Source organism: Protomyctophum bolini, assembly GCF_963924005.1.
Source record: "Protomyctophum bolini genome assembly, chromosome: 1".
In the NCBI taxonomy this organism is placed as follows: domain Eukaryota; kingdom Metazoa; phylum Chordata; class Actinopteri; order Myctophiformes; family Myctophidae; genus Protomyctophum; species Protomyctophum bolini.
Window position 1 is genome coordinate 42,376,694 of NC_137862.1, and position 27,917 is coordinate 42,404,610.

A 27,917-nucleotide genomic window follows, 5' to 3' on the forward strand; every position below is an offset into this window, starting at 1 on the left:
CTATTAAGACATGCGTCCGATTCTCATTCTCCGAATGCCTTCTAAAACAGTAGTTCACACTGGCAGATGTACCACACTGTGAGCTTGTCTTCTATATCTGGTGTTTCTGAATAAATAGCAGATGCACCGCACTGTGAGCTTGTCTTGTATATCTGGTGTTTCTGAATAGCCAATGCAAAAATCTAAAATTGCACAGATGCTTTCCCAGTATTTATTAGTTAAGTACGACTCAGGCTTGTGTTCAACAAGATGGAGATTTAATGAATATCAATGATAATTTTTTACCAACATCAATAAATAAAGGCTTTCATAAAACATTTGCAAGGTTCACAGGATTTACATATTTGATTGAAATCATTGAAATATTACCTTATTGACTGCTTGCTTGTTGATATTTATTATGTCAACCAATTTCAGGATGACATAGGTGTCTTCCACTAGTTCAAAGTCATCATCACAGGACACTCTGTTCTAGTTTTGTCCACTATACAAACTAGGCAACAAATTAGGGTAGAGCTGTGGCGTGCCGAGCCGGGACTATGCCATGGAAAGGACATCATTCAGGTGGTGAAGAATATATGCTTGTCCTGGTAAGCTTATGTCCGTCTCCCAGCATTCTATTCTGGTACTCAAAATTCAAAGAGCCCATATGTCCTTCAGATCTGCTCTGCCTCTTTAATTCCCTGCTTCAACCTCTTCTGCATTTCTAGCGCATGCTGCTTACTGCGCTCCCTCTTTTCCAGTCTCTGTTGAACGGACAGGAGAAAATGGTCAAAGACACTATCGAAAAATAATAGTCTGATCTCAAATCTGTGCATGTAATCGCTTGCCTTTATGATATCACAAATAAGTGAGAGCCCCCTACCTCATTCTTCAGGCACCGCCGCATAGCACGGTCCATATCGTTGCATGTGCCAAAGAACTTCAGGACGACATGCTGTGGGTAATATGAGAATAAACAATTTAATTTGTTTGTTTCTGTATGAGTCTCTAAAAATATATATTCCTTTTGGCTTGACTTGTATACAAGTTTGACGTGCACACGCACATAGACAGAGGTGTCTGTCTATACGTGCTGAGCAGGCAGAGCAGTGCCTACGGTAGCTCTAGTCTAATCCCTAAATGTAACAACTAACTAAAATGTAATTTGTAAAAACCAACCCCTAAATCAATGTCTAATCCTAATCCCAATTTGAATGTGTTCCTAGTTGTAAACCTAACTCAAAACATATTTTAACGATAAGTGACACAGTACAGTGCTTTGATCCTCATGTAGTGCGGGTAATTTTCCCTTTTATTAATTTTTTACAGATTATGAAAGTACAAGAATGTACGCTTTCAAATGATGTGGCATTCATTGAAATCTGAAAATATTTGAAGATGTGCTTATTTGAATGTTGTTAAAGACCAAACCAAGAAGGTGAGAAAAGGGGTCTCAAAGTTGTCATACTACTAGCAATCAGGTAAAGGGTGTGGACAATAGCTTGTAAACAACACCCAGAGTGACGTCATAGATTGGCCACTAAGCACTATATTAATGGGCACAATTACAGTTCAGCGTGTCAGTAATTATTCGTTCCAAAAAAGCCGGTAACTAAAATTAATTAAATCAAACTAATTCTTCAACAGTGAGAGGATGGCAGTCATCGTCCCAGCATACGCCACTGCCTCCCCAGCAAAGGCGGAAGCGAGGAGGAGGAGAAGGAGGATGGTGAAGGCGGCGGGTCCCAAGAGAACCGTCAGACGCAGGAGGAGGACAACGAGACGCACTGCGTCCGCGAGGCCCAGGAGGAGGAGACGTGCAGCCAAAACCACCACCAGGAGACGCAGAAAGTCCACCGTGCGGCGCAGGAGGCCCGCGAGAAGGACCGCGCCAAAGAAGCAAGTGAGGAGGAGAAGAAGGCGGGCTGTATCAGCTGAGTAAGGGTCCATATTGGAGGCTGCAACTATGGATTATGGTCTTTTGTTCAATCACTTTTTTGATTCATCAATTTATTTTTATTTCATATCAACAAATTGATTAACCTTTTGAGTGTTATTTTTTTTTTAATACTTTGCTGCATTGCGACGCAGTTGCTTTGTTGCACTGCAACACGTTTTGAGCTAGTAGATCATCTATTTTTGCTAGTGAGGAGGAGAAGAAGGCGGGCCGTATCAGCTGAGTAAGCGTCCATATTGGAGGCTGAAACTATGGATTATGTTCTTTTGTTCAATCACTTTTTTGATTCATCAATTAATTTTTATTTCATATCAACAAATTGATTAACCTTTTGAGTGTTATTTTTTTTTATACATGCATTGCGACGCAGTTGCTTTGTTGCACTGCAACACTTTTGAGCTTGTAGTTCAGCTATTTTTGCTACGACAAGTAAACAATGTGGCCCTCTGGAGTCTGGAAATATAGTGGCCCTCTCCATCGTCAAAGTTACCCACCCCTGATGTAACAGATCCTATTTTTTGTTCCTTTTTTAAATCAAACAGTTGAGAGAGGCATATTTCGGCTGGCAACGTGGCATGTGACTTTTTTGCAGTATATATATTTTGTTTCACATACACCACATGTACATTCTCCCAGGTGCCGCGGCGCAACTGCCGGTAAACTGCCGGTAACAACCGTGGCGCTGCCAGGGGGAGGGGCTGCATCTCCCGGTTGATTATGTCACTCCACTGCCGCTCCATCTCGTGGCCGCCACTCCACGCCGGGAGAAGGTGGGGAGGCGACATACTGGAGACATTGTGGGTCTCGGGAGGCTAACCATTGGCATATTTTCTGGGAGTGTCCAGTGATTAGAACCTTCTGGACAGAATTTCAGGGATGAATAAATACAATATTTTGTGCAAATTTGCCCTTACAGTTTACTGCATTATTTTTGGGACGTGTACATTTCCAGACGGGGAGATCTGATGAATACTTATTTAGTGTTCTGATATCTGCTTGTAGAAAAGTATTTACATGAGACTGGTTGCTTCCCGAGGCCCTCACCATAAAATAATGGATGGATAAATTGGATATAGTAAATGATATCTATAATATGGAACAGATCACTTTCTCTCTCAGACTGCAGAAGGAGACATTTACTGTATAAAGATTTGGTCTAATTGGGTGAAATATGTTATAGCTTTGCGACCAGATATTTTAGTGGCAAGGATTGAATGTGTCTTTTTTTGTTTTTATTTGAATTATTAACTTCACATACTCTCTCATGTTTACTTATGAGTATCATACTTTAACATGTACGTACACATCTTCTATCTCTCCCATACACTTTATTTTATTTGTTGTTGTTTCTTGTCTTTGTTTAAAAAATATATATAAAAACCTGTGGACAAAGAAATGTCACTTCAGAAAAAATTGCATAACATGCTTATTGATCATATAAATTAAATAAAGCATATAAAAAAAATAAAAGTAGCTCAAAGTAGCTGGGCAGCTGGGCTACTTTCTCTATGTATAGCTGTAGCTTCATCAAGCTACATTTCCCCAGAGGCAGAAATGTAGCTTGATCAAGCTACTGCCATGGTGAGCTACTTGTATCTTTACAAGCTACGCTTTCGAAGTAGCTGACCCAACACTGCTGCCTTACCTCCTGGTGGCACTGCTTTAGAAGAGTTATCAGTTCATTACACTCATCCGTGTGCAGGTGAGGCGACAAGTCCGGGTGCATGTTGAGTTAAGGGTTTACAGTACCACTCCTGCAATACTGAAAAGTCAAAGGTTGTACAAAACAAAAATCAAATAGTAGTGCAGTGATTATTTACAGACAGTTGTTAAACATTAGCCATTAACTGTACATCTTCCAGGTTTTTACACCTGTCTCCAGCAGTGGAGACAAACAGAAGTGTGTGATAGCATAATTTATGTAGACATTCCATAGTACTTCATACTTCATTGTACATATATTCTACTCTTAGACAGATGTAAGGTTCTTAGCTCAGTGGTTCCCAAAGTGGGGTCCTAAATGATAGTTTGGAACCAAATGGACCCTTATGGGTCTGTAACTCTGAGAGTGTACAAATGGAACGAAATGGACCCGTCAGCCATTTGTACACTCTCAGAGTTAAATTAACATTGATTTTACAATATAAATTGGGGGTCCCAGAGATAGAAATGCCATTAAATGGGGGTCCGTAAACTAATGCATGTCAAACTGGGGGTCCTTGAAATTAAACGGGTTGAAAATCACTGCTAGAACCGTAAACATCTTCTCTTATGGGGGTCCCTGGCATGTTTTCAAATGGGGGTCCGCGGGCTCATTAGTGTCAATTTGGGGGTCCTTGGCATGAAAAAGTTTGGGAACCTCTGTCTTAGCTGACTTATGATCCTTGATCAGCTTGATGACTACTTATAGAGGGTATGTGCATGCATACAATTAATGGCAAAGTGAGCTTGTCATTTAATGCAATCAGACTTTTCTGTTTGGATGTATGGGCTGTCATGGCCAGAATGTAGTGTTTTGCCCCTTAGTAGCCGTTCCAGCATAACTTACAGGTATGATGATGATGTCACGCGTATAACCTCTACTAGCCTATATTTGATGTGTTACCACATGTTTAATGGAAAGCACTGTTCTAAGGATACTCCATCCTCCCTCTCCCTCTCCAGGCTGATCAGTCATTGTGATGATGAGCTGTTCCCTAATTCCAGACTGTAGGAGACACACGAAAGAGAAAGGCAGAACGATAGAAAGATATATAATATGTATTATGGGGCGAGGACATGTGTTCACCATGTATCCTAGTTCAGTGGTTCCCAAACTTTTCCATGTCAAGGACCCCCACATTGACACTAATTGGCCCGCGGACCCCCATTTGGAAAGATATGCCAGGGACCCCATATAAGGCAAGATCTTTACAGCTTTAGCGGCCATTCTCAACCTGTTTAATTTCAAGGACCCCCAGTTTGAGATGCATAGCCTATTAGTCTACACCCCATTTAATGGCATTTCTATCTCTGGGACCCCAATTTATATTGTAAAATCTGAGTGTATGGTCCATTTGGTTCCAAACTATCATGGGGACCCTCTGGAACTCTCTCCCCTGGCCTGCGGGTCCCCGGACCCCACTTTGGGAACCGCTGTCCTAAAGGCTACTCTTGGAAGTTTCACAACAAAGTCATGCAGACAGGCATGCAATTTAATTAGCACAACAAAATCAATGTCAGAAGAATCGTTGCTCATTGACATTCTGTAGATCGGAATCGTATGAATCTTACCAGATTGATGATGATGATGCCTGGATCATTTGATATACATTCCAATGAAATTTGATGGGCCTAAATCATATTCCCACTTTTAAAAACAAGAATCACTCTATGCTATATTAGCTAACAATTTAAGGGCAATGTTATATGCGTTATATGCGACATGTGGTCATGCAATGAATCAAATAAATGTAGCAAGGACACGCTCATATGTACCTCACGCTCTCAACAGTTCAGTGACAGTTACAGTAAAGCATGGCTCTGCAGTAAAGGAACGTCACATAGTGACGTGAGTCCTAGATATATATATATATATCTATGACGTGAGTGACAACGTACGAGCGAATCGGCGTCCGTTTATCAGTTTGGTCATCCAATGAAATCAGTTGTTGCGCGACAAAAAAGGCCAAAAAGGTAGGACTTCTGCTGATGACGTAAATAACAACAACTACTTCCTCCTAAAAAAAGAAAACATGGAATTGCTAAACCAGTGTCAGACTGTCGCCACTCGCCAGATGGCGCCATGGCGGTAATTCACGAGTTATATAGGGGAAATATCCAAGAGTGTCAAGAAGAAGACGACGAAGCTGTGTTGCCAGATTCTGCAACAGAAATAAGCGACCAGGTTTTTGATGGATTGATTGATTGATTTTTTTGTTTGCAGAATTATGAGTGAACGATCGACAGACACCATAAACTTAAAGCATTACTTACACTCAAGCCCCAAAGAAGCAACTCCTCTACAAAATGATCACATTTAAATAGTATTCTTTGGGCCATGTACAAGCTTTTGTGAGCTTGTACATCTGGTATTTTCTTTTAAAAAATACAAAATTTAATAAGTTAACCCAAATTTGGCACAAAACATTGAATGGGTGTCAAATGTCCGTTGTGCGAGTGCACACAAAGGACGCATTTCCGGACGCACCCAAAATGTTCCGATGAACAGAATATGAAGGACCCCAATGGAAACAAGTCATAGTAGTGCGTAGCCTGGTTTCCAGCCCATAGACCCCGCCCACTCGACTGAGCGCACTGGTTGGAAGTAAGCTGGAAGCTCTCTGAGTCTGACAATCAGGCTAAGTAGTGCGTGCTTTTGTTTTGCTGCAACTTCCCGGGGGAAGAAAACAAGCCTACAGTCGCTTATAACAACCGCAGCGGACATGGCAACACTGCGAAAAAGAAGGGAAGCTGTTGATTCATTGGTCGATTCAATCCACCATTTCCTGTTCCTTTGCTAAAGGCGCGTTTTGTTTGGAATCTCAATCTAATGTTTACCTCCTCGGTCGGCTAGCATTGCAAGCTATTTATTTGCACGTTGTGTTATTGTTTGGTAGAATATCGTTTTCTTTTCGACGAGTAGTAGTCATGGCCTCGGCCTTACTGTTACGGGCCTTATTACAGAAGGTCATGAGACGAATCCCCAGGGGGAGACTGAACGCCACTTTGGAGAAGTGGGGTCGGTTACCGTTGGAACAGAGGGAGTCTCTGGACTTCACACTGAGCACCCGAGAGTTAACCGAAACCCTGCTGAATCTCTGTGAAGTATGTTGTTGTTTGGCCCCCGTAAAATCTGAATCTTCCATCCACCCCCTTCTCCCTCTATGATGATTTCCTGTATATTTGTATGTCTCTAAATGTTATGATGAATTGAACAAGTGTAATGCTTTATTCAGTTTATTGCGTCGTCCATGAATTGAACAATGTGGACCCTGTTGTAAACAAGTGTAAGGCTTAATTGGGTCGTCCACTCACAGTTAACAGTCTTTGTATTGAGTTTGTGCTTGAAATGTACTGTAATTCTGCAAACTGTTAATAAAGATTTCAATCAATCAATCAATCCACTCACAGTTAAAGAATTTGTAAACATGTTTACTATGTCATTAATATACCTACCAGACAAAACAAACATTATACTCTGTCCATTGTCAATGGCATTTAATGTTTGTGTTAGTGACAAAACAAACGGTAAACTCTGTTCATTATTTGTTAATGGCATGTAATGTTTGTTAGTGACAAAACACACATGCATGCGTTAGTTTACTACATCAGTAGGCTACACTACACAACAACCATCAATCAACAGCATGCTATTTTCTGGTAAAGAGCTGAGCATGATGATTAATGCTATATTTTGTATTCTTAACAGGAACACAGCTTTTCTGTTAAGCACATTGCTGGACTCGAGATGACGTGTAAGTATATTATCATACTATACAGTTATTCTGAGGGAACCTATCCAGTTAATCATGTCAGTACCCTGTGTGTATAGTATACCTTTTTTTGGGGGGGTGGGGGAATCTTCCCAAATACAAAAAAAGGTAATACAGGCAAGCTTCTTCATAGGGTCTAGCTAGCCCCTCTCGGAACCCTACATAAAGCTTTTATGAAATTTGATGGTCGCTTTATATAGGGTTCCTGGTCATGATAAGATTTTCTAATGCGATTGTTGGAACGCGGATATAAACAAACTCATCGTTTAGTCGATCGGCGCGGTATTACGCCATTTTGACCTGTGTTGACTTACGAATGTGCGAACTATAAGTACCTTACATACCTCTGATAAAATCTCCTGTGTCGCGGAAGCCGTTAAGTATTTTTAATCCATGTTTGATTAAAAATGTCGCTTTGATTTCCTCTTGTTTATTTACCGTTTATTGTACCGCCTCCCGATGTGCGGTTGGCTTGTGCCGGCTACGTAATAGCTATAGCACCACTAGCTAGCCAGATAGGCGGTACAATGAGGTGTCAATAAACAAGGTAGGAAGAAGCAACATTTTTAATCAAACATAGATTAAAAATACTTAACGGCTTCCGCGACACAGGAGATTTTCTCAGAGGTATGTAAGGTACTTATAGTTCGCACATTCGTAAGCAAACACAGGTAAAAATGGCGTAAAACCGCGCCGAATCTTTTCTCCTTACGTGTTTACATTGTATTTGTGTGTGCTTGTGTGTGCGTAACTGGTGGCAGCCCAGCGTGAACCAGGACCCAATGGGTAAAGTAATCAAAGTGTCAGAAACTTTACTACATTTGGGTTCTGCTTGTGGGGCTAAGGGTCTAGCTAGCCGCAATTTGCAACTCTAGATTTTTTTTATAATGGGATGAATCTAGAGTTGCAATACCCTCCATTGACTATTTGACTCCCCACTCATCCAATTTGGTTTGCGATCTGCTTGTCTTAAACGACGTTAAACTCACCAACATTGCAGCTGTAGTCCAAGCTTGAATTATCCTCTTTCAATCTGCCAAGCTTGTTTTTCATAAAACATCCACCGTAGAGATGTTATGAGCTACTTTCTGTCAAGACATCCTCTGCATGTGATTCTTTTTCTAAGTGTTGCAGTTTGGAAGCACTAGTTTTTGTTAACGGTCGTGCTGCCTTCTGCATTATGTGCAAATTTGAAACAGGTGGTACGCAGGGCCGTTCAGTGACATATGACGAGTGCTTCCAAACTCCAGCAAAAAAATCACCTGCACAGAATTTATTGACGGAAAGTAGCTCATAACATCTCTACAGTGGATTTTTATGAAAAACAAGCTCGGCAGATTGAAAGAGGATAATTCAAGCTTGGACTACAGCTGCAATGTTGGTGACTTGGTGAGTTTAACGTCGTTTAAGACAAGCAGATCGCAAACCAAATTGGATGAGTGGGGAGTCAATGGAGGGTATTGCAACTCAAGATTCATCCATTATAAAAAATATATAGAGTTGCAAATTGCGGCTAGGGTCTAGCTATCCACCACAATCGCCAACATAAATAATTTTGTTCGAACATGAATATTATTTTATGAAGGGCTTTTCAAAACTGGGTTACTCCTTTCTGTCTACACAAACATCTCTTTGCCAAAAACAACTATAAGCTCTCAAGCTTGCAGCTACCTAGGTTTAAGTGGTTAACACTTAAAAAGCCAGAGACAGAGGTCTCCGCCTAAGGGCCGATTCATATTCCTATTTTAGAGGGGGGGGGGGGGGGGTACCGTCCTAAAGTCGGCTCTTCGGTGCTACTGAAAATTTCTGACGAGCCGAAATCATTTCGTCACTACAGCGCCGAAACAGCGGTAAAATAGGAGTATGAATCGGCCCTTATTAATTAATTACGTCAGATGCCCGGCATGGAGATTAATCAAAAGACGGAACATTAGCAACAGAGCGCACCGCTCTACAGGCTGGGAGCGCCTATTTGGCAACATTTGATGTCATTTCCGGCTGGGAAGTCATCCAAAGTGGTCCCGCTACATTTTAATGGATGTGATTGAAAATCTAAAAACGTGAATAACTCTTGATCTAAATCAATGCATCCGATTCTAAACAAAGACTGTGTTTTTGACGGCCCATCGCGGTCCCGGCGCTAGTCGTGTTTGAAGTAATCATACCTACATTGGCTGCCGATCCTCCGAAGGGTCTTTTGGCTACATCTAGCACCTTCCAAGATGGCGACGTGCCGCTTGATTATGGATCCTGCCACAAAAAAATTAGGCGTGGCCTTTGTGCTTAGTGTCATTCACTTTAAGCATGCGCATACCCTCTATAGATGTGGTACCATAGGGGAGAGACACGAACGTTGATCAATAATAACACTCTTGAGAGTGTAAAATGAAACAATGGAGTCTGGACCTGTATCGATCTATGACAAAATTGTACGTTTGGGGTCTGAGGCTTAATCTCATCAAATGGTGGTCCATGGCTATCTGGGGTCCAATGCAAGAGATGCATCGCGTTAAAACTAATACAGTACATGTTAAGAACGCAGGCTTGTGTAATGTCACTTCCAAGTAACAATGCTTCTCATACAGGAAATCAATAAATCGCTTTGTCGTTTTCATTCGCGTTAATGCCTGAACAACTCTACTACTTGTGTAATGTCATTCATACGAGGGCCTCGAGTTAAAATACGAAGTAACAACTCGTATTATGTTAACGCATTGCTTGTGTTCTTTACAGCACTGCCTGACAGCCTGTCACTCAAGACGGCCGTGGGCCTGCCTCTAAGCGCAAAGGCCGCGCCTCCTTGTTCTTTAGCGGCAGGATCCGTAATCAAGCCGCCGTGCCACCTTGAAATGGGCTCTGAAGCTGCAAATAGCTGGTTAATGGTTGTTTGTTTTTGTTTTTCTTCCAGATGTAATGGACTTTCCAGAAAAAAGGAAGTGGCATGCTCTCCATCTCCAAAACCAAGAAGGTAAGAATAATAATAATAATGATGAATTGCATTTTTATAGTGCTTTTCCAAGTGCTCAAAGTGCTTTACAATGGTTAATTAATTCATACATTGGTAGGTGTACCCAAGTCAAAGTAGTAGGGCTACAACTATGTTATTATTGTATTACTCTTTTGATGAATAAAAATCAATTAACCATATTCTTGTTAGTTATATATGAATCAAAAGTTGTATTAATATTAATTTAATCGATTCATACTATAGTACTTCGGGGGAACTTGAAAATATCCAAGCCACACTGTTACATGCTAGTTGAATTGTGTTGGTCAGCAAGCATTTCTCAACTCTTTGCCACGGCATGCATGCATTAATAATAAAGCAATTTTTTAAATATTTAAGTATGCCTTGTCAATGCCTGGCATACACCAGCTTCTTGGTTGCCCTTAGACCTAGAATGCCTGTAATCATTTAATTATACTTAATAAATTTTCATGTATCACAGGCATAGATCGCTTGCACCAGGTCCTGGTAGAAATGAAACATGTGCGGCATAAATGTGATAAATGCTCCGTTTGTACTCACCCATTAAATAATTCCAAAGACGTGGAGTGAAATATGGTCCTCTAGTTTTATATCCATGTGAAAGTTCTGGCACAAAACGTGTATTTAGTCAATTATCTCCACTTTTTCAAGAGATGCACACGGACATCTTTCTCTCCGGGCGAGGGGGGCCGGAACGATCGATGAACTGATTTTACAAATACGTCCTGTTTACCGCAGACGTCATCACCAATTGACCAGGGAAACACAAAAGTTTGGGTCACACATTTGGCAGGTGGTGTGATTAATTACCCAGCACCTATCGCAAAGCACCTGCCAATTGTGTGACCCAAACTTTTGTGTTTCCCTGGTCAATTGGTGATGACGTCTGCGGTAAACAGGACGTATTTGTAAAATCAGTTCATCGATCGTTCCGGCCCCCCTCGCCCGGAGAGAAAGGCGTCCGTGTGCATCTCTTGAAAAAGTGGAGATAATTCACTAAATACGCGTTTTGTGCCAGAACTTTCACATGGATATAAAACTAGAGGACCATTTTTCACACCACGTCTTTGGAATTATTTAATGGGCGAGTACAAACGGAGCATTCATCACATTTAGGCCGCGCATGTTAAATTTCTACCAGAAATCAAGGAGGGTGTTCTCTGTATGTAAAATACTGTATGTAACAACAAGAGCCGTTCTAGGGCTAGGTTTCCCTCACCTCAGGCACCACCTTCCCACGATCCTGTTTATATCACCAATGACACTTATGACAGAGCAAGCCTTCATGAGATTATTCAGTCTGTCACTGTCCAAGTTCAAAGGAAATTAACTTAAACTAATTTATATCTTAAGTGGTAATATTAGGTTATTAGGAATGGTGCCTCGACTAACCCAACACTGTCTGGCATACAGTTGTGTTCGACTCGTCATTACACCAGCATTCTTTTCTGTTTTCACAGATGATGCTGTGTCTGTACTGTAGATCTGTAGATGAAGCTGTGTCTGTATATCTTTTCGGTTTTCCCCAGATTTTGATGTGTCTGTAGATCTGACCCACTTTAAGGAGACATTTAAGGCCCATCTCACTGAAGTCACCGGACAAGTAAGAGTCTTCTTCCATGAATAGATATAGAATGCCTGAAGCAGATCTCAGTGAAACATATCATTGTTATTCCCATGTTTATGACTTCTTTCTTTTATGATCTCCTTTTATAAAAATATAAACCCTTTTTTCCCCCTTTTACACCCAAGGTGTGTCTCAATGTAAGGAAGCACACAGATGATGCTATATGGATACGTATAGCCTGGGGAGGTAAGCGCTCTCAACCCAACCACCTGAATGCAGTATACATTGTTCATTACCTTCAAACCCCTTATGCCTTCACGACCACTATGACATCACAACAAAAGCTCATTATTTGCCAGGTGAGAAGAATTGATCTACTTGAACAGGTCATGATATTGTAACGATGGTTGACAACATTAACAAACTGTTATGCCCCGCAGGCCTTAGGCTTTGCCACCAGATTCAGCTCTGTTAACGACGCTAATCTCACTGGAATGAGTCTTACTGCCATCAAGGACCTGCTCATGAGGAATTACCAACAGGTATTGTAGACTTGAACTTTGTCTGGTATCATATAGACTTTTGGACCACCATGAAGGTCAAGTTGTGAGTACAGTACAGCAGAATCTCATTGAATTCTCAGAAATCTGTGCTAATATTCCCTACATACTGTAGGACTTTCATAGTTGTCGAGGAGTCATCAGATCCTTTTTTGAAAGTCATTCTTTGGCTGTATCTTTGTGGCTTTCACACTAAACGATTGATCGCCGACTAGGGATCACACACTGCAAGAGTTCACCAAGATGCGATCCAGACCCGATACATATTGTATAAACTACATATATATATATTTTTAATTTCAATCCATTTTGATGTCTCACATACGTGCAGGATCTCGTGAGTCGTGATACATGCGCGAGACCGACGGGACGCCCCCCTCTCTCCCTCTCTATTTTCATTAAATAATTATGTCTTTCTGCGTCTCTCTCTGTAGGTGTGAGCACACACACACGCGCACGTGGTAAAATGTTTGTGCTGCAGCGTAGATTCCAACACGGTTTTATCAGGTTTAAATTGTTTTATAGACTATTTAACAGCAATACTTTTCTAATATAGCTTGCAGCTACCAATATGTACGACACCTAGATTAAAGGTTATCTATCGATACAGACACTTTCTGTCTGTGGGCACAGCTGTCCAGTGCTCTCATTGGCTGTAATACGGACCTTCTCGGGGTACGGTCGCAACCCCGTTCATACTATATATGATGTCCAGTCGGCGAGCGAGTCAAATATCAAACCTGCTAGATTTTCAGAAATGCTCGGGAAGGCATCGGCGATCGCTTTTATAGCCGCTGGATCGTCTCAGTCAGAGCCTTTCACACACAGCGAGCAAAACCTCTGTGATCAAAGCCCGATCTTGTGTCAGATTTAGGGGTTTTGTCGGCGAGAGCCAAGAAAGCTCCTCAACAGCATAATCGGAGTAAATATTGTGCAGTGTAGGGGCGTTAATGAGAAAAATAACTAAAAGTAAAATGCTGGTGGATATAATAATGCTGATGATGATGACAACCGGACCTTTTGTACAGCCTATTGACCTAAATAATGATATATTCACTCATAATACTCAAAAGTGAAATGATATTTTCTAGCACTACCTTGCATGATGATCAGTCTTTGACATTCTAAGGCACGATTCATACTCCTATTTTAGAGCCGAATAAAAGTCAGTTCGGCTCTGTTACTCTGTAGTGCCTACAATGTGATGTAATTTGAGGTTCTTCGGTTCTTCGGTGCTACTGAAATTTCTGACAAGCCGAAATAATTTTGGCACTACTGCGGTAAAATAGGAGTATGAATCGGTGCTAACTCTGACGGGAATTTTATTTTATTTAGGCATTGAGACAGAATATTTGCTTCAAAATTTACTCAATCTGCTAGTTGCGAACGCAATGAGCACTTACTATGAGACCTAGCAGATCATGTCTGTCTGTGTGTCTGTCTGTCTGTCTGTGTCCCCCCCCTTTGTGCCCATATATGGAGCTGAGTGATTTGTTTGTGATTGATGCAACACACTCCATATTTGGACGTATAGCTGCTTTGGGGACTCCTTATATGGTTATGGCTAAGTTAAAAACTTAACTTAAAAATAACTTAACTTAAAAAAATAATAACTTAAAAATAAATCTTTAAAAAAAACAAATATGTACGAGCTGCGTTCGCTTCCCGCGTTTGCGCGTCTTACTGGTTTGCTAATACTGTCTTCTCTTTTGTCTATAGGTTTTTCCAGCCATGCACCGCAGTACTATTGAGACAAGGAGACAAGAAAGTATGTTAATCATTGTGTATATTGACCAAAGCTACCAGAGTACTGAGATTTAAATATATCTCTGTACAACTCTGTCAAATAGATTGCATTTTTATTTAATTCTGGTTCATGGCTGTGCTCTATTGTGCTGCTATATTCTATGGTTTTTCATAGACCCACAGATTGTAGGAGAACAATTGGCTGAAGCAGAGATGAGACATGCGCTGGCTTGTGAAGCGTTTGGTCACCAGGAGTTACCTCAGCTGCAGACAGTAGTTTACAAGGTAATATACAAGTTGGTTGCGGCCGTGTGCACGAAACGAGCACGTGCGCGACAATTTCACGGGACCGCACCCACGTAAATACGCTTGCGTTGTCGTCGCCCCTCGACTTCTCCGTGTGTAAAAAAAAACCCAACAACAATGCGGGTCTCATTGAAAATGAATTACTAGGCGTGCCTGTCTGAAAGTACCTTTACTCTGACTGCCTGGTTACATAAAAACACTCATGCGTGCCTTGTTTTAATAGTCATGTGCTTACAACACTTGTTCTGTGTTCAGTTGGAGACCAAGTTCAAAGATGACACACACACAACAGAGGATGCCATCAAATGCAATGTCAGGTTTTCATCTACGAATGTGCTAGAATCACTCAGAGACTGTGCGCAAAAAGGTAACCAAATACTACTAATAATGTTGTTTTTTGGGTTTTTTTAGCTATTCGTGACATATTTCTGCCCTAATTTGTTACTTTTTCCATATCATCGATTGACATGTAACAATAATTTAACTGTTCAGAATGACCCTGTGACCCCTTATGTTGAGGTTTAATATATTATGTTAAGTAAAACCCTAATGCACAACAGTTGCCAATATAAGGGCTGAAATCACTCAAAAATAGAGCCATTTATTTCAAGAAATATTACCTCCAACTGCCCACTAGAGGGCAGACACGTTTAAAAAGCCTACAATAGATTGTTAGTGCATCATGTGAATACTTCTTCTGCTGATTGAACTTTTAATTGTAACATTTTGCAGGAATTGTCTCCACCCCTGTCTCGCACCTGTTGTCTCTTATCACCCGAGAAGGAAGGAATGTTTTTCATGTCACAGACACAAGACCACGTGGTTCACAACAAGATGCTGACAGAACAAACCCTTAAAGCGATAGTTTAGGATTTTTCTGATTCGTGTAAATCTAAACATTTTTGTAAAAAAAAATCTGCCTAACGATGATGTCACTGGTGGACAGGTTTCTAAACTGTTTCTGAACTTGTTTTATTCTTCTTCCAAGGGCTACCAGTCAGCCATTTATCTATTTCTGCAGCCTCTTGCCCTCTTCCGAGTGGCAGCATTATTAAAGACTTTATTGGCAGTGCTCTTGGGGAGCTGGGTAATATGTATAGTGTGATGTAATGACAATTGATCCATTTTATGTATAATAAATTAAAATCTTTGTGTAATTCTGGTAATGAGAGTTTTATTGCTATAGAGACCAGTGTTGGGCAATATTACTCTCAATAGTATTGTTTTTTCTTACATAGTAAATGTAATCATATTACATATTTCCAATTACTTAGAATATTTATTATATACTACATAATACATAGGCCTATTACTTTTGCCTCCCCACCTGCAAAAATAGGATCCTACAACACAATATGTTTAGTCAGCTTATTTTAGAACTGAATCCAATTGTTTTTATAACAATAAGAGGAAGAGGAGTCACCAATCAGCCAAAAAGGCTGTAAAATAAAGCAGCAATCTCTTGACCTTTTTAAATTAAATATTTTCAAATGGTAACCAACAAATCCTGAGTAATATGTAAGTAATATGGTATATTACTGTTTTGGCAGTGTTATACCGTACACTACTCATTACTGGGTAAAGTTACAGTACTATATTACTAGTACATGGTTACTGCCCAACACTAAGAGACAATAGATATTTAGATGGTGGAAGCTGGATATGCATTTAATAAAATCACACCCGTGTGAATGAGGGGCTTCAATATATTAAAGTCTACCTTATGTTTATTAGGTGATATAAAACAAACTGTGCCAACATTAAAATCTCTTTATTGTTAATGGCATTTAATATTTGTCGTTTTTAAAACAAACTAACTAAAAACAGACATTAAACCTGTATATACAAAAACTGGCTCCTGTGAAAAGTCCCGTTTTCTTTTTTTTGCATATACGTGTATATTTAAATGTCTGACATTTCCTGATGAATTGGAAATGGATTATGTAATCAGCAGATTTTGTACTTCCTTGAATTGTGCCTATATGAGCAGTTGAGACGAATAACAGTAGGCCTAAGTCAAGGCAAAAAATCAATCAATATAAAATAATCAAACATGATGCAAGCATGCAGCATCAGTTTCGACGTAATACCGGAGGTGACGTCGAGTCTTGGAAGGGAAGGGGCGGATGATGATCCGGTCGCACAGTCAGTACAGCAGTACAGTACACACAACAACGCTACCTGTCCCTGAAATGCATGCATGCGCCCCGGGCGCGTGAATGAATGCTGCCTGCCTGGCTGGCTGCTGCAACTTGGCTTTCAACAAGAATCACAACACATCAGAAGACTATTCTCAACAACAACAATACACAAAAAAACACTTGAAAACATGGCTTCCTCCGCATCGGGCAAAGAAGGAGACGCTCCGATCAACAACAGTAGCATGGTGGTGGTGGTGGTGGGAGAAGGAGCTCATCGGGAGATCATCACGCCAACCGTCGGGGAGCTGAGCAAAGAGGTGCGGACCAACATCCTCTGCACCGTGGAGGGATGTGGCAAGATCCTCCCCAACCCGCCTGCACTCAACATGCATCTGGTCAAGTCTCACAGAGTCAAGGTAATAATTAGAATAATGCTATCTATGTACTAGTATCATTTCGCTCCTATGCCACCAAAATGTGGAACGCCCTACCAACGGTCTTTAAGACATGCGAATCCCCTTTCCCCCTCTCACTGTATATGTTTTCTTTTCCCTTTTTACCTCCTTTATGATGATGATTTACAGTTTTTTGGCTATATACAAGTGTATATTGTTATGTCTCTAAATGTTATGATGAATTGAACAAGGTGGACCCTCTTGTAAACAAGTGTAGTGCTTTATTGGATCGTCCACTCACAGTTAACAGTTTTTTGTATTGAGTTGTGCTTGAAATGTTCTCCAATCTGTTTATAAATACTTCAATTGATTGATGACTGAAGCAGAAGGTTTATATGCTTATGCTGCTAACAAAGCAGGTTCGGCAAGCGACGTCGTACGACAAAAAAAAAAAACACCTACGCATATCCTTGTTTATTTTTAACCGAGAGATTAGTTTAGGAGGAGAATAATCCTTCCTAGCGAGCACGCTCATTTGCTGCTGCTGTATGTATGTGACCTTTATACCCCCAAGATGAACTGATAAAGTGAAGACCCCCCTATCCCACAGCTACAGCCTAAATAAAGCTTGTATTTTTCACTCTTTCGGTAACACTGGTAATTTATACCCTTCCAGTAGCATACAAGAAGGTGCAATGCCTTATTATTATGCTGACATGGTCCTGTAAATCAGTGGTAGGCAACCTGAGGCACAGGTGTTGGCACAGGGGTGATCACTAGCATAAGTGTTTATTTTTGTCAAATTAAGTCCCCTCACAAATTACATCCTGCACATAATAATGTATTCAAACTCCTAACTCTACCTGGGAAGGGATGATCATTACATCCTGATGTAAAATATGTGTATATCATTTATAAATCTATATTTCTAAAGAAGAAGAACTAAATGATGCTTGATATGCTTCTAAGATCATCAGACTTCCTACACCCACACTTTCTAAAATGAACAATTAGGCCATCACATGGCTAGCACTTTAAATATCAAATGACACTGCACCCCCTGTATTGCTTCTTTAACCTCATGCCATCTGGACAAAGATACAGAACCTTGCCTTGGAAAAAGGTCCGTTTTAGTAGGAGTCTTGTTCCCTCAGCCATCACGGCATTAAACAAACTGCCCCGTCGATAGGATGGTTCTGTACAGGGGGGACATGTTTTTGTATTGTCTTGGTGATTTGTGTTGTTTTTGATGTGGGTGTTTGAACAGACTGTGAAGACGAATATCCTTCTGGACAATAAAGATTATTATTATTATTGAATAAAGGTTGTTGTAGCCTATGAAATGAAGAAAATGCCATGTCATTGTTGGCCTTCCTCACAACGCTGAGGCCGAAACCCGTACGTTGTCCATTCTTGTCAGGGGTAAATAAAATCATGTGAAAAGGACATATAATGAGTGCTGGCATTTTCTTCATTTCATCTTGTATCTTCGAGCCTTGCACCTAGAAGGATTCTGTTCTAACCTGGAGTGCTGCAGGTTGTCTGCCTCATATAGCCTATGGTCAAAAGGAGATATTTTCTACGATATGGCACACTGGATATCAAGAAAATGAAAACGTGGCACTTCATGTCAGAAAGGTGGTCGACACCTGCTATAAAGTACTAGGCTGTTGGCGAGTTGTATTGAAGTCTCCTTCTGGCCTTTCAGTTAGTTGTCCCATGACCTGCTGACCCACTGGTTTTCAGGACTCCTGTGGGAGGCATAGTGATTCCCCTCAGTGAATGGCACCCTTTCTCTTGGAAAGACTGCCTTTTGGACTGCAACAGACTACAGTCTGTTGGAAAAATAGGTGAATGTTAAGAATTTGAATTTGGGCTTAAAGGCACCTTCTGTGGCTCATGCCCAGCAAGAAGAATGCTTAAGCATCCTCGGATGTAACAAGCTCACACAAGACGGGAGGGGACCTAGGGGGAACTATGGTAGACAGCAGCAGTGCTTCTCACTGTATGCAAACTAAGCACTTTGTGAGATCTCTCTGTGAAGGGTGTATAAAATGTACTTACCGGCCTACTATGAAGGCAGCATAATGATAAAAGTGAAGGTGTTTTTTTCCCTCCATGGCTGCATGATGAACTAAGCATCTAACAGTAGAGTGATAATGATACCACCATCATCAATACAAAAGCAAGCCACATCCTTGATGGCATTACTCACTGTCCTATAGCTATATAGAGTCTGGAACTACACCTCCCGAAATCCGAGTAAGGAAGCTTCCGTTCACGAAAATGTATTTTAAAATATCTCAGCATAAAAAAAAGTATATTTCCATTTCTGCTAAGTAGCAAACTAGACTATTTGTATTTATATTAGGATACATTTGTGCCATTGTGAAAGACTTAACGGAAGTGGGGAGGAGGCTTCACTCCCGCTTTATCACGTACTCGTCATGATGGAGCTTCCGTTGCTCCAGACTATACAGTATGACGGAAGCATTTGAAAATTTCGATAGGCAACAGTCTGGCCCGAGACTATTTGTGCATCATTGCACACCAGTTTTCAATTTGCTGTGCTCAACAACTACGTTTTCATGTTTGACTGGACAATAATGCCACAGACGAAAAACAGTCTAAGTCCACACTATTTATCCATAATGTATAAATGATAGATAAGGGGTCAGGACAACTAGGCATTTTCGTGGAGGGGTCAGAATGAAATTTGGACTTAGACTGTTTTTCGTCTATGGTACTCATTGTTGTCCCTCAATGAGGTACTGTGCTAGTGCCACCACACATTACCTTGACAACGCTAATGTTTGTGTTACACAGTCAGTGCTAGTATCCATTTCTGGAATGACAATTAAGCTTTATAGGCTCTCATAGTTGGACTTATTGACTATAGTTTGTGGTGACGCATGGTTTCTCTTTGCTAGAACAGACGTTTGAATTGCCTGATGTTTTGTCCACTGATGTAGCTCAAGAAGGTTTACTTGTCACTACTCCTACAGATACAAGTAGCGAAATGCAAACTGTGGTATTAAAGGTGGGTCCACCTCAATACTGTGGTAACAGCAACATAAGAACAATGAAGATGAATTTACTGTATAATAGGCAGTCTTTCAGAACATTGGCTATTTCCATGGCATCATGCAGCGGGTGAATGCAAAGCTGTCCACTTATAAGCTCTCCCCAGTGGTAACAGCAGATGGAGGTGACCTTGACCACTATGATGATGCTAATGATGTCATGTAGCTCAATACGTTGGTCTGCGTGTAACATTTGGAAGTGCACCCAGCTCTGCATGTCTTACATAACGAGTATCATGCTGTTCATGGATTCAATCATGTGCTGTCTGCAGACGGCCTCCTCCTCAGCAGCGCTATCCAGGGATGGCTTGGAGAGCTGAGACAAGACAGACACAATGGCTACGTTTACATGGACAGTTAAATCCCCTTTTCATTCAGAATAAAATTTAAATCCTATTAAAAGTTGTCATGTAAACACCTACAAAAACTTAAATCGGAAAGGAAAATGGCCAATCTGATTTAAACTTAGATCTGATGTAACTGACCGGTTTATTCCATTTTAAAATCCTATTGAAACAATTGTGGACTCATGTAAACACACTATAATTTCACATCTCTGAGAGAAACCTCTCATAGTAAGCTACATCAAATATAAAGTAATACAGCATAAATAGCATTTATAATTATTATTTTGTTTTACTGAAATGTAGTGGAGTAAAAGTATTGGAAATTGAAAATACTCAACTAAAGTAGAAATACCTCAAAATTGTACTTTAGTACTAAAGTAAATGTACTTATTTACTTTCCACCACTGGACGTAATCATATCCGCCCCTATCCAATCAGAAGCCTTCCCAGCCCCAAACCTGATGTAGAATGAAATAATGGGATTTAAAAGTATTCCATGTAAACACACATTCGGAATGGCCATTCCCATGTAAACACGCAGCAAAAAACATTACTTCTGAATTCATTCATTCTGAAGTTTTCATTCTGAATGAAAAAGCCCTCATGTAACCGGAGCCAATGTAAAACTCAGGAATCTGGGGAAATCTGTCATTTTAGATTTATTTGGCTATTCAAAAATAGCAGATCTGCACTATGAGCTTCAAGCTTGTATAACTACACATACACACACGAGTGGGCGACTGTGGCTCAGGAGGTAGAGCAGGTCGTCCAATGATCCTTGGGTCGGCGGTTCGAATCCCGGCTCCTCCTGTCTACATGTCGAAGTGTCCTTGGGCAAGACACTGAACCCCAAATTGCTCCCGGTGTGCTGGTTGGTACCTTGCATGGCTTCCACTGGCTTACCAATAACAACATTTCAGTCAGACAACTCACAAATAGATTTAACCAATATTTATTGTAGAATGAGAATACAAGTGTGCATATGATATTTGACTTGGCGTTCGGCTCTGCTGCATTTGTCCTAGGAGGATGGCTAGGACAAATAAAGAGGATAAGGCACAGAGGTGCGGCCTGGTCTCCTGCGGGAGGTTTGCACATGCTCGGTGTAAACAGGAACTGCGATGATTGAGTGTTCCAGCAGAGGTGCTAGATAGAAAGCTCATAACTTGTGATGTAAATAATGAGATCCAGAACAGTTGAGAATTAAACGGCAGTCACCCTTCCCTTTTCAAATGTTTTATATCATCCACAGCACTTTAATGAACAGTATCCATGTTCCTTTGTCATGGAAAATCCACAAAAACATTAACATGTCATTTAGTAAATGTACTTGTCCTTTATCTTTCAGTCTGTTATACACATTATTTCCACAGTTAAGAAATTTATATACTTTTTTAAAATAAAAACAACATCAACTCTTTTTTTGACTGAACTAACCCCGCAGGCTACGTCTCATACGTTTTTCAGGAAACTGTTAGGATTTAGAAGACATTTGTAGAATCGGTCTCAGGTCTTAATGGGTGGTTGACGTAACTTATTATGGCCACTCTACATGAACTAGATGCATTGACATACGTAGCCATAGATCTCTCAAACCATGAAACATCTCTGGAATGAACTCCCAAACCACCTCAGAGCTGCTCCCTCTCTCCTCTCCTTCAAAACCCACCTCTTCAGGATAGCTTTCCCCAGCTGAGGCCTCGTTTATCCTTTTATCTTTTTAACCCTGTGCTGTTGTTGTATCGGTTATGTTTTGCTTTATTTTTTTCTCTTATTAAAGTCCGTTCCTAGTGTTCCTATGTAAAGCGCTTTGGGTATTCAGAAAAGCGCTATATATATATCTGAGCTATTATTATTATTATTATTATTATTATTAAATACATTATGCATCAAAAATGCAAGCAACCCGTCAGCAGCGTGATATGTGATCTTTGCCGACTATTGGCTCTCTCAAGCTGATTTCCTTGTTTTGTTTTGGACAATTAATTTGAAACATATTGGTTGCGTTTTAGGTTTGAGTGCTATTGAGAACGATCTTCAAACTTTTAATAGAGCTGTGTTATATTGGTTAAAACACGCACAAAATAATCTCACACTAATCAGAACTTTAACATTTTGTATTTGTTATTCTACACAATGTAGTGTTTTTAGCATCTCTCCACATTACATTCTTTAAACCCTTTCCTACATCTTTCTCTCATTCTCTCTCACTGTCAGGATGGTTTTGTCAATCCCACCATCAGTAAGGACATGAAGGGCTCAAAGAAACTGTACTGTTGTCCAATCGAAGGCTGTCCAAGAGGGCCAAACCGACCCTTCTCCCAGTTCTCTCTGGTCAAACAAGTAAGCCTTACAACATAATGACTACGCAAACTTGTCAGGACCTGAGGAATTGAAATGGGTCATTTACGGCATCGTATACAATACCATAGATGCATTTTCTTATTAAAGTGACCATATGCTAGTGTAAAACCGCAAATCATGGCATCAGCTCCAGCCATCATACAGACAAATACCAAAGTGCAGACCATATTTTTGTTCTTCTATCCTCTGTATCCTAGCACTTCATGAAGATGCATGCTGAGAAGAAACACAAGTGCTCCAAGTGCAACAATGGCTACAGTACAGAGTGGGACCTGAGACGCCACACAGAGGATTGTGGGAAGACCTATTGCTGTACATGTGGCTGCCCTTATGCCAGCAGGGCAGCTTTACTGTCACATGTCTACAGAACTGGCCACGAGGTCCCTACAGAACACAGGTGAATGCATGCAGCATCACCTGATGCCTGTCAGGAAGAAACCACCTAACTCCAGAATGTAAATTAAGGAAATTAAAAATATACATTGTTCAGGAAATTAAGTAAACCGTATATTTTGAAAACAAAGCAATACTGCCTCATCAACGTTATATTATATTGTCAATTACTATTGCATGAGAGGTGGTGGTAGAGTTAGTTGCTTTAGCAGACAGTTTGAGGGTCCAGTGGAGTTGAGAGGTTTTTACTTGTGTTTTTACTTTTAATTATTATTTTTTTTCCAAAACAACAGACGTAAAGGGTGTTCTATAGACACATTCAGAGACGGGTCACCTTGTCGCAGCGAACATATTTCCTGTAGGCGGAGACAATATATCTGCAATGTAAACAGGCAGGTCTTCTACTACATTGAATGGTAAAGTGACTGATGTTAGTCTGCTCAAACGTTACTCTTTTACCTGCTTTTTACTAACACTAACTTTACAAAGATGCCCAGAACATCGGGATGAACCTGTGTAGTTTATGGCTGCTCCAACAGTAGTGGCAACATTCAACACAAGGCTGCTCTACTTTATACTTCATTTAAAGTATGAGGTATAAAGTACAGCAGCCTTTTGTTCTTACAGAAATATTGGGTATTGGGTAAGACTGACGTTATGTATCTTTCAGGACCTTTCACTGCCTCGTTTCAACCATTACTCTGTGGCTCTGGTCTCAGCCACCGCAGTGTATATTTTGTTCAAAGTTGAATGTTGCCACTACTGTTGGAGCAGCCATAAACTACACGGGTTCATCCCGATGTTCTGGGCATCTTTGTAAAGTTAGTGTTAGTAAAAAGCAGGTAAAAGAGTAACGTTTGAGCAGACTAACATCAGTCACTTTACCATTCAATGTAGTAGAAGAGCCGACTGTTCACACCGCAGGTATGTTGTCTCCACCTACAGGAAATACGTTGCTTACGACCATGTGACCCGTCTCGGAATGTGTCTATAGTACTGATTTAGGGGGGGGGAAATCAAAAACCATAAAAATGGAGTTGGCAACATAGCAACGATATACAGTCTATATGGCATATAGGCTTGACTTGTAACACTGCACTGTTTGGTGCTAACAATTTCACCCCCCTTATCTTCATTTGTGTCTGTGTTGCAGAATCCCACCGGTTAAAAAGCGCAAGATGGAGAAGCTGATGAGCGGCTCTATGAAGCCCAAAGAGGAAACCTGTCAGATCATGACTGGCGACAGAGAGTGGTCAGAGGCTTGTTCTCGTTATGACCCGACAATAAGCAACGCCTCGGAATCGAGCAGGCAGGCCACCCGAGCCCCTAGAATCCTCCAGAAGCTGCTTCTCCCCAAGCCCAAGATATCCCTGGTCAACGTGCCGCTGATGCAGTTGGCCCACCTGCCTGTCCTCCTTCCGTCCACCGAGAGTGGTGCTTTGAGGTCTGTGGTGCTGGCTGTCGACAGCCAAGGCTCCCTCAGCACCCTCCACTTCTTCCCGCAGGCCATGAGGGCCGTCGTACCCCAAATGGACGCCAAGACCCTGGGCTTCAAGATCGGTCTGCCTGCCTCCTCTCGCTCCAGCCTGGGCCCCACCAGCACGGGAGTGCAGGCGAGTCTGGAGTCTGTGGACGCCCAAGACGCAGCCAGCAGCCTCGGATACCAGCGGGGGAGGAGCACTTCCACAAACATTCAGACTGACATATCTTGCCTATCTCGCTTGCACGGAGGAGTAGGGATGGGTGTGTGTACCACAGCGGAATCCTCTGTGTCCTCCTGCGCCCAGACGGACATCAGTGTGAGTGCTCAAGTCCTGCTGCCAGTCAGCGTGGAGACCCAGACGTTCTCACCGAGATCCAAAGCCACCTCCACTATCGGAGCTCAGACGGACATCCCATGCCTTAGCCAAATACCCTGCACCTCCTCCACGTCAACCCCCTACATAACCAGGCAAACCCAGACGATCCGGCCCATGACTGGCCCAGAATCCGACCAGGCCATCATGTGTTCTGACCTGTTTGACAGCAGCTCACTCAACGTTTCCACCCAGACAGCTCTGGCCATGGATGTCTCCCTCACAGCAGCAGGTAACGCTCTCTATGAGGACGAGAAGTCCGTGGGGGGCATGTGCTTTGGGGTGCAGACGGATGAGCTTAACCCAAACAGTGTCGCGGACAACCAGACCCAAACCATGACCTTGCTGACTGACCTGGAAAACATTCTGTCGGGTCACCAGGTGCTCGCCGATGCCACCGCGGGCTGTGGGCCGAGCCTGGGCTCTGTTCAGGAGCAGCACACCGGCATCGACTTTGACTTCGAGGAATTCCTTAATGCTGTACACATCCAGACACAGACGGAGGAGAGCGAGCTGGGAGCACTCGGAGGTGACACACCACTAGAGTCTCTGGATATCCAGACCCAGACAGACTGCCTCCTGCTGGCCCAGCTGGACCGAAGCGATGGCCAGAGTCGGACCCATGCCAGTGACCTGGAGCTGGCCATGTTTGATACTCAAACTCAGACTGACCTCAATTTCTTGCTGAACGCCGGAAGCCACATGCCGCTGGGCAGCATTTTGCACCAGTCTAGCTTTTCTATGAGCACAGAGTCTTCGGACACAGAAACACAAACCGATATCCCTTCCCTACCCCAGAGTCTCTCAGCACAGTTCTCCGCTTCCCAGAGCGAGCACACGAGACTGCTCAGCAGCACTGAGACCCAGACTGTGAGCAGCCAGGCAGAGGGCCTCGGACACCTCTTCCTCACCAGCAACGAAACCCAGACGGTCATGGACGACTTCCTGTCGGCAGACATGGCCTGGAACATGGAGTCCCACTTCAGCTCCGTGGAGACCCAGACGTGTGAGGAGCTGTACGCTGTTCTCTTTCAGCAGCCGGAGAAACCCAACAGCTGAAGGCCTCCCGTGTGGAGCTGCTTTAACCCCCCTGGCCTGCAGCACATGTCTCTGGTGTCTGCGCTTTCCCTCTAGAGTCTAGGAGACCTATACTGTGGTCCGACTGTGCGACTACAGTTCAAGTCCATCATAGCAGGAAGGATTCAGCCAAGTTTCTGAACATTCCATTGGGGGGGTGGGGGTAGTGTCCAGAAACTATTTTAGACACGTATGCCGATCGCTCCGCTGCACTTTATTAGTTAATTGGGCAAGACTTATTGAATCCTCTGCCAGTTTACATATTTATTTGCACATTTAATACTATTGTTATATGTGTCTTATCTGAAACGCCAGTTCACTCCTACATCTCAGTGTATCAACACTAGCTTAGTTGTCATTGTTTGGTCATACTAGCTTTGAAAATAGTTTGAAAATGGTATTAGCACCTTGTTACCTTGTTAAGATTCCACTCAGAGGATGATATTAGAGAATATCTCCTCCAAAAGCTGTTGAATTGTCCTCTTTTCCAAGACAATTTACATTCACCTCGTTGAATCAATGTAAAGTTTGTCTGGTACTCGATAGAACCCTTTATAAAAATGCATTTCAATTTATCTATTCTAACCAATCACTACTACTGCAATAATCATGAAGACTTGCAGGGCCAACATTGAAGCATGCATTTACAGTAATGGCAGTTGTCTGCTTGTGTCTCTGATACGTGCCCCTGCTGTTCTTATATCATGGGCAAGATTGTCAACTTCCTCATGGACAGCACCCTCTCATTTTAGCACGCTGTTCTGTCAGTAGAGCCTACTTAAATTTAATAGTTGCAAGGCAAAAGCAAATCCTTTTATACACCCTGCAAAGCATCGATTAAACCCGTTATGCTTCAGAGGTATACTACAGTATATGACCAAGTGAGTTAGTGGGTCCCCTGTCTAATTAGTGTTTGTAATTGGTGCACTTTGTTCCAGTGAATGGATATCTTACTGCTACAGCTACACTGACATGGTAGAACATTGTATGCTTCCAGTTTGTTGGTAACAGTTTGCGACTGTCTGGTCCTGTTTCAGAATGGCATTTATAGTAGGCATTTAGCTTTTCCAGAGCGACAAAGTGGTGGTGAATGTATATTACTTTTGATTACATCCTTTGTCACTATCTAAATAACTAAAGTATTTACTCCTGACTAAAACATTTGCAACAAACTACTGAATGAAACTAAAGGGTTTTGTCTTTCCAGACACCTAATGGATGGAATTTGTTTTAATCATTTCAAATCCTGAGGCAGCTTTTTTCTCAAAGATGAGGTTTTGTTCCTCCTGCCTTGTGGGATTGTAGTGTGACTGAGCAGTGCCCGTGAGCACTGTCTTGGACACTGTCCTAGACATCATTAGTTGGTTGTGATGATTCCAGACCACGAATGCAGGATTTACTATGGTGAAAGAAATGCACATGTGCCTCCTTTCCTTTCCATACCGGAAGGCAGCATTCAGGATAATTTTGTTTTTCGAAATCCATATCGTACACCACATCTCCACTAGCTAAAGAGTGCCTGGTTGCGCCCCGAAAATAGCTGATCTACAAGCTCTCAACGTGTCGCAGTGTGACGCATTGTGAGCTTGTAGATCTGCTGTTTTCACTATTTTTGTCAAAGTGCCCTCTCACAGGATTTCAGCCCCTGCCTCTCTAACACTCCACGTCCCTGCTCTGCAT

At 41.8% G+C, this 27,917-nt stretch overlaps 3 protein-coding genes across 7 annotated transcripts; 2 read left to right on the plus strand and 1 right to left on the minus strand.

The window, feature by feature from the left end:
- Positions 1 to 235: 235 nt before the first annotated feature.
- cmc2 (C-x(9)-C motif containing 2) lies at positions 236 to 5,437 on the minus strand. Of its 5 annotated transcripts, none has more exons than XM_080768736.1 (5): positions 5,213 to 5,372; positions 4,488 to 4,646; positions 3,585 to 3,693; positions 866 to 937; positions 236 to 746 (listed from the first exon to the last, which is right to left on the minus strand). In XM_080768736.1, the coding sequence occupies exons 3-5, from the start codon at positions 3,663 to 3,665 to the stop codon at positions 657 to 659; spliced, it is 243 nt and encodes an 80-aa protein (XP_080624862.1). In that variant the 5' UTR covers positions 3,666 to 3,693; positions 4,488 to 4,646; positions 5,213 to 5,372; the 3' UTR covers positions 236 to 656. The 5 variants fall into 5 exon arrangements, with proteins under 5 accessions (XP_080624862.1, XP_080624859.1, XP_080624860.1 ...); XM_080768733.1 differs by having other exon boundaries at positions 3,585 to 3,701; positions 5,213 to 5,371; XM_080768734.1 differs by lacking the exons at positions 4,488 to 4,646; positions 5,213 to 5,372 and adding an exon at positions 5,417 to 5,437 and having other exon boundaries at positions 3,585 to 3,701.
- Positions 5,438 to 6,461: 1,024 nt separating this feature from the next.
- On the plus strand, positions 6,462 to 15,726 carry cenpn (centromere protein N). The gene is made up of 10 exons (XM_080759986.1): positions 6,462 to 6,745; positions 7,350 to 7,395; positions 10,322 to 10,381; positions 11,932 to 12,005; positions 12,155 to 12,328; positions 12,410 to 12,511; positions 14,249 to 14,297; positions 14,451 to 14,560; positions 14,837 to 14,948; positions 15,314 to 15,726. The coding sequence occupies exons 1-10, from the start codon at positions 6,569 to 6,571 to the stop codon at positions 15,436 to 15,438; spliced, it is 1,029 nt and encodes a 342-aa protein (XP_080616112.1). The 5' UTR covers positions 6,462 to 6,568; the 3' UTR covers positions 15,439 to 15,726.
- A 1,037-nt stretch (positions 15,727 to 16,763) lies between these two features.
- Positions 16,764 to 26,241, plus strand: atmin (ATM interactor). The gene is made up of 4 exons (XM_080777512.1): positions 16,764 to 17,138; positions 22,765 to 22,890; positions 23,109 to 23,308; positions 24,458 to 26,241. Exons 1-4 carry the CDS (start codon positions 16,782 to 16,784, stop codon positions 26,217 to 26,219), a joined length of 2,445 nt encoding a protein of 814 aa, XP_080633638.1. The 5' UTR covers positions 16,764 to 16,781; the 3' UTR covers positions 26,220 to 26,241.
- The last annotated feature ends 1,676 nt before the right edge of the window (positions 26,242 to 27,917 follow it).

What these genes read in the sequence shown, in the direction of transcription:
- cmc2 (XM_080768734.1), bottom strand. Translation starts at nt 3,665, where the DNA reads ATGCACCCGGACTTGTCGCCTCACCTGCACACGGATGAGTGTAATGAA. An exon ending in TAAAGCAGTGCCACCAGGAG is followed by an intron (nt 938 to 3,584) that starts GTAAGGCAGCAG and finishes TATTACCCACAG; the next exon opens with CATGTCGTCCTGAAGTTCTT. An exon ending in GGCGGTGCCTGAAGAATGAG is followed by an intron (nt 747 to 865) that starts GTAGGGGGCTCT and finishes TCCGTTCAACAG; the next exon opens with AGACTGGAAAAGAGGGAGCG.
- cenpn (XM_080759986.1), top strand. Translation starts at nt 6,569, where the DNA reads ATGGCCTCGGCCTTACTGTTACGGGCCTTATTACAGAAGGTCATGAGA. An exon ending in CCATCTCCAAAACCAAGAAG is followed by an intron (nt 10,382 to 11,931) that starts GTAAGAATAATA and finishes GGTTTTCCCCAG; the next exon opens with ATTTTGATGTGTCTGTAGAT. An exon ending in TGCAGACAGTAGTTTACAAG is followed by an intron (nt 14,561 to 14,836) that starts GTAATATACAAG and finishes TTCTGTGTTCAG; the next exon opens with TTGGAGACCAAGTTCAAAGA.
- atmin (XM_080777512.1), top strand. Translation starts at nt 16,782, where the DNA reads ATGCGCCCCGGGCGCGTGAATGAATGCTGCCTGCCTGGCTGGCTGCTG. An exon ending in TCAAGTCTCACAGAGTCAAG is followed by an intron (nt 17,139 to 22,764) that starts GTAATAATTAGA and finishes TCTCACTGTCAG; the next exon opens with GATGGTTTTGTCAATCCCAC. An exon ending in GAGGTCCCTACAGAACACAG is followed by an intron (nt 23,309 to 24,457) that starts GTGAATGCATGC and finishes TCTGTGTTGCAG; the next exon opens with AATCCCACCGGTTAAAAAGC.